The sequence below is a fragment of the Pongo abelii genome, chromosome 2 (genome assembly GCF_028885655.2).
Source record: "Pongo abelii isolate AG06213 chromosome 2, NHGRI_mPonAbe1-v2.0_pri, whole genome shotgun sequence".
Lineage (NCBI taxonomy): Eukaryota > Metazoa > Chordata > Mammalia > Primates > Hominidae > Pongo > Pongo abelii.
In genome coordinates this window covers 14,503,005-14,517,359 of record NC_085928.1, presented here as the reverse complement: position 1 = coordinate 14,517,359, position 14,355 = coordinate 14,503,005, and the positions used below count along the sequence as shown (strand labels likewise).

Here is a 14,355-nt window from a genome sequence, read left to right as displayed (position 1 = left end):
AGCATAGTTCTCAAAAATAAGACTTTTTCCTGAAGGTGACGAGGGGTGACCAAACATTTGTAAACAGGAGGACGGCATGATTACATCTTGGTTTCAGAAAGATATCTCTGTCAGTAGTGCAAATCTTTGGCAAGGCAAAGTTATAACTTGAGAAATAAGTTATGGGAATTTATGTTGAAAGGGCAATGAACTTTTGAAGTAAAAACACTGGCAGATAAAAGAAACATAGCGGTGTTTGTGTGTGTGTGTGTGTGTGTGTGTGTGTGAAGCAAAAGCTGTATAAAGGGGATCTGGCAATTGGTTGTTTGCTTCCCCAGAATGAGGGTGCTCTGAGGACTCCCCAAACCACTGAGTCCTGCAAAGCTGGGCAGCACTAGAAATCCTCCCTGCCTGGTGCAACCTTCAGATGGGGCAGGTTAGTGAAGTTGGGAGACTGGCTATGGCTATACCTGACAAACACCAGGTTGACAGTTGAGTACAGTCAAGCACCACACAATGGCATTTTGGATAACGACGTACTGCATATATGATGATGGTCCCATAAGACTGTAATGGAGCTGAAAAATTTCTGTTACCTAGTAATGTCCATTGTTAACATTATAATGCAACTCATTACTCATATGTTTCTGATGGTGCTGGTATAAACAAATCTAGTGTGCTGCTAGTCATATAAAAATATAGCACGTCATATAAAAGTCATATAAAATATAGCACAGTGCATTATATACAGTACATAATACTTGATAATGATAATAAACGACTATGTAACTGGTTTATGTATTTACTATACTGTAATTTTTATTGTTACTTTAGAGTATAATCCTTACTTAAAAAAAAGTTAAGTGTAAAACAGATTTAGGCAGTGTAAAACAGATTCCAGTCCTTCAGGAGGTATTCCAGAAGAAGGCATTGTTATAGGAGATGGCAGCTCCATGTGTGTTATTGCCCCCGAAGACCTTCCAGTGGGACACGACGTGGAGGCAGAAGACAGTGATAGTGATGATCCTGTCCCTATGTAGACGTAGGCTTGTGTGTGTGTGTGTGTGTGTGTGTGTGTGTCTTAGTTTTTAACAAAAAAGTTTTAAAGAGTAAAAAAAGAAATTAAAAATAGGAGAAAGCTTATAGAATAAGGATGTAAAGTATTTCTGTACAGCTATACAATGTGTTTGTGTTTTAAGCTAAGAGTTTTACAAAAAGCAAAAAAGCTAAAGAAAATTAAGCTTATAAAGTAAGAAGGTTACAATAAGCTAAGGTTAATTTATTATTGCAGAAAGAAAAATACATTTTATAAATTTAGTAGCCTAAGTGTACAGGGTTCATGAAGTCTACAGTAGTGCACAGCAATGTCCTAGGCCTTCACATTCCCTCACCACTCAATGATTCATCCAGAGCAACTTCCAGTCCTGCAAGCTCCATTCATGGTAAGTGCCATTTTAAATCTTGTATACCATACTTTTACTGTGCCTTTTCTAAGTGTAGATACACAAATACCAGTGTGCTACACCTGCCGTACAGTCCAGTAACCTGCTGTAGAGGCTTATAGCCTAGAAGCAACAAGCTAGACCATATAGCCTAGGTGTGTAGTAGGCTAACACGGTAACAAGAGAAATCAGATCACAGAATCTCCCTAACCAAATACGAAATATACTGAATCAAAAGTAATAACATTAAATCACAACAACAGCAACAACTACAAAAATTACCAGCAGCAACCAAAAAGGAATAGGCACAACTTAATGCCATGTATTTTAAAACATGCTAGTCAGGACAAGAAAGAGATTATGGCACAGTCTCTTCCCCCAAAAGTAATATTGGTGAATCAACAAAATCCTGAATGTTCATTAATGAGCCACATTTGGAGAGAAATACAAATTTCTGGATAGAGTGTAACAGAACTGGAGGCTGAACAGCAATGGTGAAGTGGGGGAAGTGACTAATTAGGAGCCACCTCATCCATGCTGAGCCTTCCAGGCCCCAAACTGAGTCGGAGACTGATACAAAATTCTCTATGGGAACCAGGGACACTTCCTTCAGGGTTGAGGAATCCTACAACAGGGCAATTAAATCTCAGAACAGAAAGCAGTGCCCACATATTTAATACATAGCTCATTCATGTTGCTTAAGATTCAAGAAGTATAAAAAGATACACAGAGAAAATTCTCCCTCCCAATCCCATCACTACCCAGGTCCCTTTTCCACAGGTAACCAATTATTAATTCCTTGTCTAGCATTCAGAGATAAAGTATATAAAGCAAATATGCAGGTGAATGTATAAAGACACATTTATATACATTCTTTTTTCAATTTTTTATATAAAGGAAGCATTTTATACACATTCTTCTATACCTTGCTTTTCTTCCCTTAAAATTTATCCTGAAGATCTTCCTATATCAATATGTAAATTTTAATGACTGAGGCTTTATAATGTTTTCATAACCATACACTCTCCTAACCTGTACCCCCATGTCCTCAGGGTGTAGAAAAATGTGTAAAACAGAAAAACTCAAATCCTTAAATTGTAGCTCAGAGGGGAAAACAACTGAATCTTCAATACTGTGGAAATGCAGGCAGGGAGAATTTGGTAATACCTCTATCAGAGCAAATAAAATTGCTGGACAGAACTGCTAACACTTCAACAAGATGAAGAGACATGGCAACAACACAAACCGAATACAAGAAAGCAAGGAAACAAAAGGAAACCACCCATTGCATCCAGGGGGAAAGTCAAAGATTAAGGCAACTGGAAGACACTATGGAAAACGAAGACAACCCAACGTAAGGATAACTGTTATCCCCAACGTCGGGGACGCAACATGGAACAGAAACCTGAAATGAAAAAACTAAATCTGCACTGAAAGAATACACTGTGTTCCACGTAACAACTGATAGTGAATGACTAAAACTGAGAAATTTCTTGGTTACAAAAATAATACTTCAGAGATCCAGACCAAAAAAATTACCTATGAAGTAGTAAAAACTCAGCCTGAGTTTAGACTTCTCCACAGCAACATCCAAAGTAAGAAGGCAATGAAGCAACACTATAAAGGTCTGAGGCAAAGAGAGTATGTTCGAGGATATCACACCCACCCAAGAGGTCATTTCAATACTACAATAAGGCAAAAGGTAGACATTACCAAATATGAAAGAACTTCATGTATAATGCTTATGTGACCTTGAGAAACACAAGCTGTCAGAAACTCAGCCAAATGAAATAAATCAAAATAAAGAACTCAGGAATGGAGAAGTCATAATAAAAATGCCCATGGTGGGCACTAAATCCATTCAAATATAATATTAAGACTAAACAATTATGGTAATTATGGTCATAGACTATATTATAAATGCTATGAACAATAATAAATTAATAACAATTTAAAAATAGGAGTGAGGGAAGAGATACTAATTTCCTTAACAGAATTAAGAGTATTGTCTAAATGTCCTTAATAAAGAGATGTTATGTAAAATGAAAATATAGGCAAACATAATTTGAATCTAGAATTTTCAAAACTTTTTTCTTAGATCTTTTAGTAAATAGTGTTGCCAGGCATGGCAATCCCGGCTCTTTGGGAAGCCAAGGTGAGACAATCACTTGAGTCCAGGCTGGTTTGAGACCAGCTTGGATCACACAGTGAGACTCCACATCTACAAAAAATTTTTTTAAAAAATAGCCGGGCATGGTAGCGTGTGTCCGTAATCCCAGCTACTCAGGTTGAGGTGGGAGGAACGCTTGAACCAGGAGTTTGAGGCTGCACTGAGCTATAATGGCACTAACTGCACTCCAGCCTGGAATGACAGCGAGACCCTATCTCAAAACAACAACAAATACAAACACACACACACACACACACACACTCACACACACACACACACACACACGGTTAAAAAAAAGTTTTAAATTTTTTTTTTGATGAACAATGTTTTTAATGAAAAATGTCTTTTTCATGATAGTATAAGCTATGTCTGTCTGCCTACTTTTTCTTTCTCATATTAATATATATGTGAAGAGAATGACATTTAACTAATACTAATGAAGATTAGCTCTATTGATAGAATTTAGAATAATTTTAAACTCTCCTCTTTGTACTTTTCCACATTGCCTACTTTTAAAGAACACAAATTAAATTTTCAAAATTAAAAAAAATCATTATTCTTAACAATAAATTAAACTTTTGGCACTAGCAAAAAGATAATTCTAAAAGTGAACCACTTCTAATCTTAAACAGGAATTTTCTTTCTTTCTGTTAGAGTACAAGCTAATCTCAGGGTAACAGAAAATATTTCTGACCAAAACGGAGAAGGATGGGATATAAAACAGGAGCCAGAGCAGATTCAAACACCATGGGACTCAGAGAAGAGGATGGCTGGTGTTTTCAGGGGACTGACAGAGGGCAATTCTCTTTTCTTTTTTCCCGGAACATAGAAAACTGGCCATGTCTCTCGGAGTTGCAGCTCCCGAGCACCCCCAGAAAGCAATATTCAACACATTTCACATAACCACACTTAGGTTATTGGGTTCTGACAAAAGAAATTTGTCTTAGACTGAAATCAATAGCAAAACTATGGTATTTATAAGTTCTGTGGATTTACTTGAAGTTGGCATTTCTGAAATATGTACTAAACTTTAAAAGGGCATTATATTTTCTTTGTGTTAAAAGGATAGTGTTACTACATATATTCATGCTTAATTGTAATGTAACAGAAATGAATATTAATGGAATATTAATGGAATATTAAATGAATATTAAAGGAATTATGTTCCTTCTTCAGAGTTCTACCAAACTATGTAGGCAGGGAAAGAAGACTGGAGATAATATTTAGCTGTACTAGAAGGTTGTGAAAAAAGGCATCCATGGGAAAGATTCTCTATGTAAGACAGCAAGGAACTGCTGGGGTTAAATATGGTGCTTTTTTACTAAGAAAATGTTGGCTGTCAGAGTTGGAAAGGATCCAAGCGATCAAATTCAGTTCAACACTTGATAGATGTGAGGTTGGGAGAAGGTAAAGTGACTTGCCAAGCTTACATAGATAGTTCAATATAACAAATTGGTATGTATGTTTAACATTTGGTGGTGGTCACTCTCTAAGAAGGTAAATTAATGGTCTTTATATAACTAGGACAAAATCAAATATTTGCAACCAATGTTTGAAATGTTCACAATGTAAAATGCTTGCAACGAATATGACAACAGATTAACATTTAAAGTATATAAAGAATACAAATTGTTTTTATCTTAATAAAATCAAGATGCTAATATGCAAATGAGCAAAGGGCATAAATAGACAATTCACATAAAAATGGCCACAATTAATAAACAAACATATGGAATTATATTCAACTCCACAATTAGCAATAAAGCGCATCAAAGAAACTATTAATACTTATGATTTTTCTATAAGTAACTTAGTGAATATTAAAAAAGAATCATAATACCCAAATGCTGGTACTATGTTGAAACAACCATACTCACATTTTGCAAATGAGCACAATCCTTTGGGAATTGAATCTGGTAATATTATTTAAGAGTTAAAAGTATATTCATATGTTTTGAATTAGTCATTACACATAAAGATGTATGCTAAAGGCATAAGCCAAAGACTAAAACATCTATCTATCAACAGAGATGCCAAGGGCATAAGCCAAAGACTAAAGAGTGTATATTATCGACATAGATATTGGTTGAAAAATTATTTCTAATATTTTAAAAATGAGAACAACCTGTTCTCCACTGAGAGAGACATGATGATACATCTCATTATCAGGTATTTTGTAGTAATTTAGAAGTATTAGTGAATACAAGGTGAGCTGAAACATTCTGTCATACCAGAAAGCAGAAAATTATTAAAGATCACTGGGGTCCTTTCAAAAAGGACTCAGAAGATAATCTGAAGATGCTCCAACTGGCCAAGAATGGGCTAATATGAGCATCAGAAAGAATCGTTAAAATGGATGGAATCACATCAAATATGTTAAAAGCTATGAGATTATGACAAAATAAAATGAAAACCTTCACTGTCCCTTTGACACTCTGATTCTTGCTGTTTTGGGGGAGGGTGTGTGTATACGTCAGTATTAGTGCCTGCCTGAGTTGGGAATATTACATTCCAGGTTCTGTACGAACAGAGGGCTGTATAAAGCAACAGGAAACACTAGCCCTCATTCTGTTTTAAATTACAGACCAATGTAAAACTAATTTAAGCTGGATTTCCCCCCCTCAAAATGGAAACAGTTATTTTCTTTTAGAGTTAATGAAGTATTGGTAGCTGAAGCCAATTTGACCGTCAACGGATGAGAGGCACTGCTGTCTGATTTCAAACTAAACCCTGAACCTTTTTTTAAAGAAACCAATAAAACACATTTTACATGGAAAAAGAAACCCTACACACTTTCACTGGTCTTCTTTAGAGGATTCCAGGAAACCAACACATTATCCTGAAAACTTGTAAACCAAGGGAAAGAATCAAAGTAAAAAAAAACAAAGAATATTGTTATATCACAAGAAATGAGGAAAAACTGTTACCTCTGGGGAAGGGCACTGGATGGCTGGGGGACTGGGGTGGGAGAGAGACTCACTTTCCACTGCATACCCTTTTATAGCTTTTGCATTTTATACCATGTGAATGAATTACTTATTAAAAAAAAAACTCATTTAAAGTGTCACTATAAAGGATCACATAACAAAATGGAAAAATGATTATAATAAAGGAAAAAAACTGTCAGAATCCAAATGATAGCTACTCGAATTATAACAACATAGACATTGGATATGAATACAGACCAGGTCTAAAAGGAAACACAGAAAAATAAAAATTATTGACCAGAATTGCAGAATATGCGGGCATTTTTTCTTTTTATTAAAAAGAATTCCGTTGCTATATTTATAATTTATTTGTCTAATAAGTAATGTTACAGTGGCATTTAAATGGAAAAATACAGTCTTTTTTCCCTTTCTGTCATCTATACTTTTAGGAAAGCTTGGCTTTTTGAATCTTGAGCCCATAATCAAGGCACCAAGAACTGTTTGGGGTAACAACTCTGAGTGCAGGCGAAAGATCCAAGAAGGATAAAAGAAAGGGCCTCTTGAGTGCTGTTCACACAGATGTTAAAAGTACAAATGACTTTGCCCAGCTCTGCTTTCCCATGCTGTACTAATACGGGGGTGGTGGCAGTGGTGGCATTCCCCGAGTAGGAGGCCCACAGAACATGGAAAGAGCCTGTCGACAGCGCATAAAAGACATACACTGAAAACACTGCTTGCAGGAGGAGTGAAGCTTGTCAAAGTACTGCAGAGGCTGGGAAAGTGAAGAGAAAGAGCAATTATAGCCCGCACCTAACAATTCCTCAGCTAAATTTAACTGGAGAGGTGGAATATATCTGCAGCTTGAAAACGATAGGCAAATGAATGTTCAGGTACAAGAAGACCCAACCCACACAGAACATTAAATGGTCATTGTAAAAAAAGATATTTTTTCATATCAATCATCTGCTATTATTCTGATATTTCCATTGTCATGCCCCAAAATAAATAAATGGCCTCAAGAAGGAATAAGGAAATCCTAGGCTCAGAGCAAAAGCTTTTATTTCTTCTTAGAAGATAAATCAAAATCAATAAGAATTTATCAATGTCAGATTTTTTCAGAAATGCTACCTAAAAAATTTCCAGCTATAAGTAATGGAAATAAAATGTTAACTTTTATTTACTTTTTGAAGGTTTCAATGGAATTATTTATCTAAAGTTTTTCAAATTTTTATGTCAAGAGATATCTCAGCTAATATACTTATTCATACTGAACTATGTTCACCAAATAATTCCAAATATAATTTCTAAATTTCAAATGCCATTTTTGTTATGCACAGAAATGTATTTCAAGATGGTAACAGAGGCAGGAGGAATGCTTCAGCTCAGGAGTTTGAGACCAGTCTGGGGAACATGGCAAAACCCTGTCTCTCCAAAAAATACAAAAACTAGCAGCGTGTGGTGGTCCCAGCTACTCAGGAGGCTGAGGTGGGAGGATTGCTTGAGCCCAGGAGGTCGATCCTGTAGTAAGAGAGACCCTGCCTCAAAAAAAAAAAAAAAAAAAAAAAAAAAAAAAAAAAAGATGGTAAAAATATAATTATTTCTGAGTAATGAGATCAAGAGTGTTTTTTACCTTCTTCTTTAGTACTTTGGTACTAGCTGATTTTTTTTTTTTAAACAATGTGTATGTGTTACTTTTATTAGAAATAAAGTCTTTTGGCCAGGCGCAGTGGCTCACGCCTGTAATCCCAGCACTTTGGGAGGCCAAGGCAGGCAGATCACTTGAGGTCAGGAGTTTGAGACTGGCCTGGCCAACATGGCAAAACCCCGTCTCTACTAAAAATACAAAAATTAGCCGTGCGTGGTGGCACATGCCTGTAATCCCAGCTACTCAGGAGGCTGAGGTGGCAGAATTGCTTGAACCCAGGAGGCAGAGGTAGCAGTGAGCCAAGATCATGCCACTTGCACTCCGGCCTGGGCAACAGAGTCAGACTCAGTCTCAGTAAAAATAAATAAATAAATAAATAGAAATAAAGTCTTTTTACTTTAAAAAAAAAAAAAAAGACCACAACTTGATTTAATAGCCACCATATTGCCAATTCCGTTAAAAATAAAAATAGGTACAATTTCCACTGAAACAATATACAACAATCATTTTCATATACAACTTATTTACAATCATTTTACCAAAAATATATATAATAAAAAGATTTTTTTTTTTTTTTTTTGGAGACAGTCTCCCTTTGTCGCTCAGGCTGAAGTGCAGTGGTGCGATCTTAGCTCACTGCAACCTCCACCTCCTGAGTTCAAGTGATTCTCCTGCCTCAGACTCCTGAGTACCTGGGATTACAGGCACGCACCACCATGCCCGGCTAACTTTTGTATTTTAGTAGAGATGGAGTTTCATCATGTTGCCCAGGCTGGTCTCGAACTCCTGACCTCAAGCAATCTGCATGCCTCAGCCTCCCAAAGTGCTGGGATTACAAGCATGAACCACTGTGCCTGGCTCAAATATAACAAAAAAACATCGAAATGGAAACAGCTTTTGGAAGAGTTTATTTATTCAACTACCCCTTATTATTAATGAGAACTTTGATGGGAGGAAAACAAGATCACGTACAAGGTCATTATTGAGATTTATGACCACGTATATTACCTAGGGGTAAACTACTCTGTGTTTTTGCTTCTGGATTCCAACACTAAAGATATAGAGCTGATTCACTACTTACACTGAGTACTGTACTATCACTATGTGCTATTGCCAAGTGGATGGACTCATAGATTGCTCTATCGGCTCAGGACTTGAGCAACCATCCAAACCCTTGTGGCAGACAATACCATTTGCTTACCCACTATACAGTGTCCCTTTCTGCCTCACTAACAGAACACTGATCTCATCTGGGTTAGCAATTTACCCTGCTAAAACACTAGCTTTCTTGGGATCCCATGCAACTTGAGGAAGCCACCTAAGCACATTTCTGACCAAGGAAACATAAACCAAGTTTCTGGAAAGCCTTGCACTTTCTGCCTGGAATGTAAACATGACACCATATTAACTCATCACAGACATCTTATAACTATGAGACTACAAGTACAAAGACAGAAGTCCCACACTAAGGATAGTAGAGCAGAAAGGCAGACTTCCTGTTGTGTAGGAAAAATAAATCCCTATTTCATTAAAGCCACAGTAGTCACAATTCTGGTATGCATAACCAAATGCAATCCTACTTATCCTTTTATAGTTGAGAAAATGAACTCAATATCTGAAGAGAATCTGGGTGGACTTAAGAAGTCAAACCATCAGAGTGCAGGACAAGGCAACACTTTTAAAAGAAGCCATTTCAATTACACTTTTCAGTCATGGAAACTAATGACATCAATAAGAAAAAATATGGTGGAAATTTGGTGTAATAATTTTTTTCTGGTAAACAATCTTCTGAATCATCTATAAAACAGAGTTCATATCTAAAAAAATTCGCTAGTATATTATGTCCAAAAATTTTTAAAAATCTGCTTTCTCTTACAATTTTGACATGTAGTATTCATGAACATCTTTTAAAAACATCTTTCTAGAGCCAAGAATGTGGCAACTCAATGCCAGGTCAAGATCTACCAGATATAAATGAAGTATTTAACGAATGTACTTAACTATTATAAATAGTTGATTGCCCTTTAATAAATAATTATCCTTTAAAAGTGTTGGAATTGTGATTACGCCTTCCTCCACACAGATTATTTTAAGGAAAAATTTTCCACCCATAAGCATTATACTCTAACCAACTAAGCAAATCAGCCCCAGATCTAAGATGAAAATGTTATATGAATAAACTCTAAAGAGCTAGGACATATATATTTCCCTTGATTCTGCACAGTAGATAAAGTACTGTGGGAATTACTTTGCTTTGAATTCCAAGGACGTTTCATAAATATTTACGGACTGAAAGTGTGAGTGAACGTGGAGAACACTGAACACAGCTCACAGGTCCCAGAGCAGGTTCCTGTCAAGTTTAGGAGGAAGCCCTTTCCAAGTGAGAGTTCTGGAAGGGAAAGGGATATTCCTTACCATGTATCAATAAGAAGCTAAGAGCCCTCACATGCCATACCACTACAGGTGGAGTCTGCACTGAGAGTCATCAGCCCACTTGGCTCCTACCATGTATGACCTACCAGGATGACCAGAGCCTGTATGAGGTGGTATATGTTAGACCAAGCATTACGTTAGATTACATAGAAATAAAGGGAGAAACAAACTGGGCTATATTGCTGTTCAAACAACAATAACGATACTAAAAGTTAACATCTATTAAGAGCATTCTATGTATCAGGCCCGGATCTACATCTTTTACTTATATTAATTAATTTACTTCTCACACACTTCTGTGAGGTAGGCGCCATTTTCCTCAACGCATACATGAGGGAACTGAGGTCCAGAGAAGGCAACTCACACTTATTAAAGCACACAGTAAGCAAGTGGAAGAACCAGAATCAAAGCCAGGCAGTCTAGCTTCAGAACCATGCTCTTAACTACTAAGCTGTACCACCTTCAACCTAGGAAGAAAAAAATCAGGAAAAACAAGCCTGTGGTGGGTGGTGCTAACAATACGTCCATGAATTCTTTGATACTCCTCCCTTCACAAGGTAGAGCCTAATTATCCTCCGCTAGGGCGTGATGTGGGCTTAGTAACTTGCTTCTAACAAATAGAAAACAAGCAGAAGTAATGGTATGTGACTTAAGAGACTGGATCATAAAACGCACTGCAGCTTCCTTCTTGCCCTCTCTTAGACCTCTTCTCTTCCTTGAGGAAAACCAGCTGCTATGTCACAAGGGACATTCTAGCACGTGGTGAGGAGCCAGGACCCCCTGCCAACAGCCACCCCCAGTTCTAGTCCAGTCTGCAGATGACTACAGCCCTAGCCAACACTTTGACTGCGACTGCATGAGAGACTGGGCCAGAACTACTCAACTAAACCGCTCCCGAATTCCTGACCCACAGAAACTGAGAGATTGGAAACATTTTGTTTTAAGCAACTAAGTTGTAAGATATGTTTTAATGTATCAATAGAAAACTACTACTACTACTATCCAAAAATAGATTACAACAGGCAGAACCTTTTATCAGTGCCAGTTTTCTTTTTTTTCTTTTTGAGATGGGGTCTCCCTTGTCACTTAGGCTAAAGTAAAATGGTACAATCACAGCTCGCTGCAGCCTCCACCTCCTGGACTCAAGCAATCCTCCTAACTCAGCCTCTCTGAGTAGCTGGAACCACAGGTGTGTGTCACCATGCCTGGCTAAATTCTTTGATTTTTTGTATATATAGGGCCTCACTATATTGCCCAGGCTGGTCTTGAACTCCTAGGCTCAAGTGATCCTTCAGCTTTGGCCTCCCAAAGTGCTGGGGTTGCAGGCATGAGCTACCGTGCCCAGCCCAAGATTTTCAAGATATTTAGATCAGCTATAAGTTGTGTAATTACTTAATGAACTCGTATGTTTGCTCACTCCCTGGAGGCAATACCATTTTGACCATTGCAGAAGGGTAGAACAACATATCCTTTATGTCCCTTCAAAAGCATAATGAATAGAACTAATTAATATCTGAAATTCTACCCTACTTACTTTATTAAAATTAAACAAGGAGTATATTAAGGTTAAAAGATTATTCCTGCCTTAAATTGTCACATATTCGCTTTTTTAAGTCAATAAAAAAACAATATATTCCACCTCCAAAAATCTATAAGAACAAGCTGTCTATTCAAGGTGCTAATCTGCCATTATTTATAGACCCTTGACTCCCCTCTGAGCAGCCGTCATTAACAGAACAATTTAGGAGTTCAAAATACTCTTTATTGAACTCAACTGCCTTCTGAAGTTATTAGTCATACTTCTCAAGGCTACAGTGTGATAAGTGCTAAAGATGAACCGCATCTCAAGAAGGCTGTGAAGAAGAGCCACCATCAAAAGCACCAAGATCAGGGCTGGGAGCGGTGGCTCATGTCTGTAATCCCAGCACTTTGGGAAGTCAGGGCAGGCACATTTCTTGAGCTAAGGAGTTTGAGACCAGTCTGGACAACATAACGAAACCCCGTCTCTACCAAAAATACAAAAATTAGCTGGGCGTGGTGGCATCATGCACTTGTGGTCACATCTACTTGGGAGGCTGAGGTGGGAAGATTGCTTGAGCCTGGGAAGTTGAGGCTGCAGTGAGCTGTGATCACGCCACTGCACTCAAACCTGGGTGACAGAGCAAGACCCTGTCTCCAACAACAACAACAACAACAAAAACACCACAAAGATCAGCTGCTGCTTGCAGACTGACATACCTCTAAAGCCCTCCTTCCTGATCATTCAGGTATCTTTTATTAGGTTTGAGGATTTCTGGGGGTGTTTTCTGCCTCAAAATTATAACTGTAGTCTTCAAGGCACCCCAGAGTTGTCATTTGGGAATCCAGGTACGCTCAGAGGACAAATACTGGCCTACCTCTTGGTGTAGAAGGGAAAGAGAAAACAGTAAGTTGGATTTTAGTCTAGAAGTATTTAAGGCTGAGTGTGGTAGCTCACACCTATAATCCCAACACTTTGAGAGGCTAAGGCAGGAGAATTAATTGAGGCCAAGGGTTCCAGACCAGCCTGGACAACATAGTGAGACCCTGTTTCAACAACCACAACAACAACAAAAAAAGTATTTGATACTTTGCTTACCCCATTCTCCCATGCCCCAGGCTTTAGAAATGGCCAGCCTCAAGCTGTCCCATCGAAACTCAAATCCCCTAAAGGAAAAAGAACAGGAGCAAGATCAAGATTGGTATCTGGGCAGTGAGGACTGAGGAGAGTGTGAACAGGGAATGAGAAGGAACCACTAGAAAAGCAAGAGGAAAATGAGAAATGGAGAAAATGAGCAGCAATGAAGCGGCTAGAAAAAGAGAAAGAAAGGGCAAGAGGGAAGAGAAAAGGAGGAGATTTAGAGTAGGGGATGAAGGCAAAAGAGGTTTTGTTTTTTGTTTTAAAGAACAGAAACACAAGTGGCAGAGAAATGATGTTCCCTGAAAGGAAAAGAGGAAAACAGAGAGGGCAAATGGTGAAAAAGACAAAGGCTGACACCCCAGGTTCCTGATTAGGAACGAGGTAGAAACTGGTCGTGCCACTAGCAGATCCAGAGTACAGAGGAGAGCAGGCTGGGGAACAATGATGAAGTGGCTTCTGCACATGTTGAGTCTGCGGTGTCTGCAGAGGAACCATGTGGAGATGTCCAGGTGGGCAGCTGGGACAGAGATGCAGGAGAAGGATGTGGCCCAGAAGTGGTATGTGGGAGCCACTGAAGCTGTGGGAAAGTACAGTGGGACCATACAGGGAGACTGCAGAAGGGAAGAGAAACGTTATGGGCCAGAGCCCATGGAGCACCATTTGTGGGATGCAGGGAGAAAGAAGAACCCATGAGGGAATCTCAGGACAAAGGCAGGTGCCTAAGGTGCAGGATGAGAGCTGGGAGAGAGACTGGTAGGGTGGGAGAGTGAACGGCCTCACTCACCTTGAGTGGCAGCAATGTCCTCAAGGAGAGTCAGATTTTCATAAGGTAAGAAACTGAGGATGTTCGTACTCTGTGAGGACAGAGGTGACCTTGTTTATAATGGAAAAGGGTTCCAGAAAGCCCTGCAGCCTTCCTTCTGTGTTCCTCTACCTCTTTGAACTTACCCTTTGGGCGAAACATTCGTCACACTGTCCCTCTGTGCTTCATGTTTACCTCCTGGGCTTAAGGTGTGGGTCAGACCGAGTTTTGTATCCTCGGTGCTTTGTCAGTGCCATGCCTGCCACCCAGCAGAAACCCGATAAATGATAAATATAGG

At 38.5% G+C, this 14,355-nt stretch overlaps 1 protein-coding gene and 1 long non-coding RNA gene across 5 annotated transcripts in view; one reads left to right on the top strand and one right to left on the bottom strand.

Moving 5' to 3' along the window:
• Positions 1–14,355, bottom strand: part of HACD2 (3-hydroxyacyl-CoA dehydratase 2) — a 90,381-nt gene that overhangs the window by 42,139 nt on the left and 33,887 nt on the right. Inside the window, exons 1-2 of one of the 4 annotated variants that reach the window (XM_054550249.2) lie at positions 14,040–14,092; positions 13,214–13,281 (exon numbers count right to left, since the gene is read on the bottom strand). In XM_054550249.2, the coding sequence (XP_054406224.1) occupies positions 13,214–13,226 (13 nt within the window). In that variant the 5' untranslated portion in view covers positions 13,227–13,281; positions 14,040–14,092. 4 annotated transcript variants of the gene reach the window in all.
• Positions 11,385–14,355, top strand: part of LOC129058462 (uncharacterized) — a 29,018-nt gene continuing 26,047 nt past the window's right edge. Inside the window, exon 1 of the long non-coding RNA XR_008523563.1 lies at positions 11,385–11,551. This is a non-coding gene — a long non-coding RNA (uncharacterized LOC129058462). The remainder of the gene's footprint in view (positions 11,552–14,355) is intronic.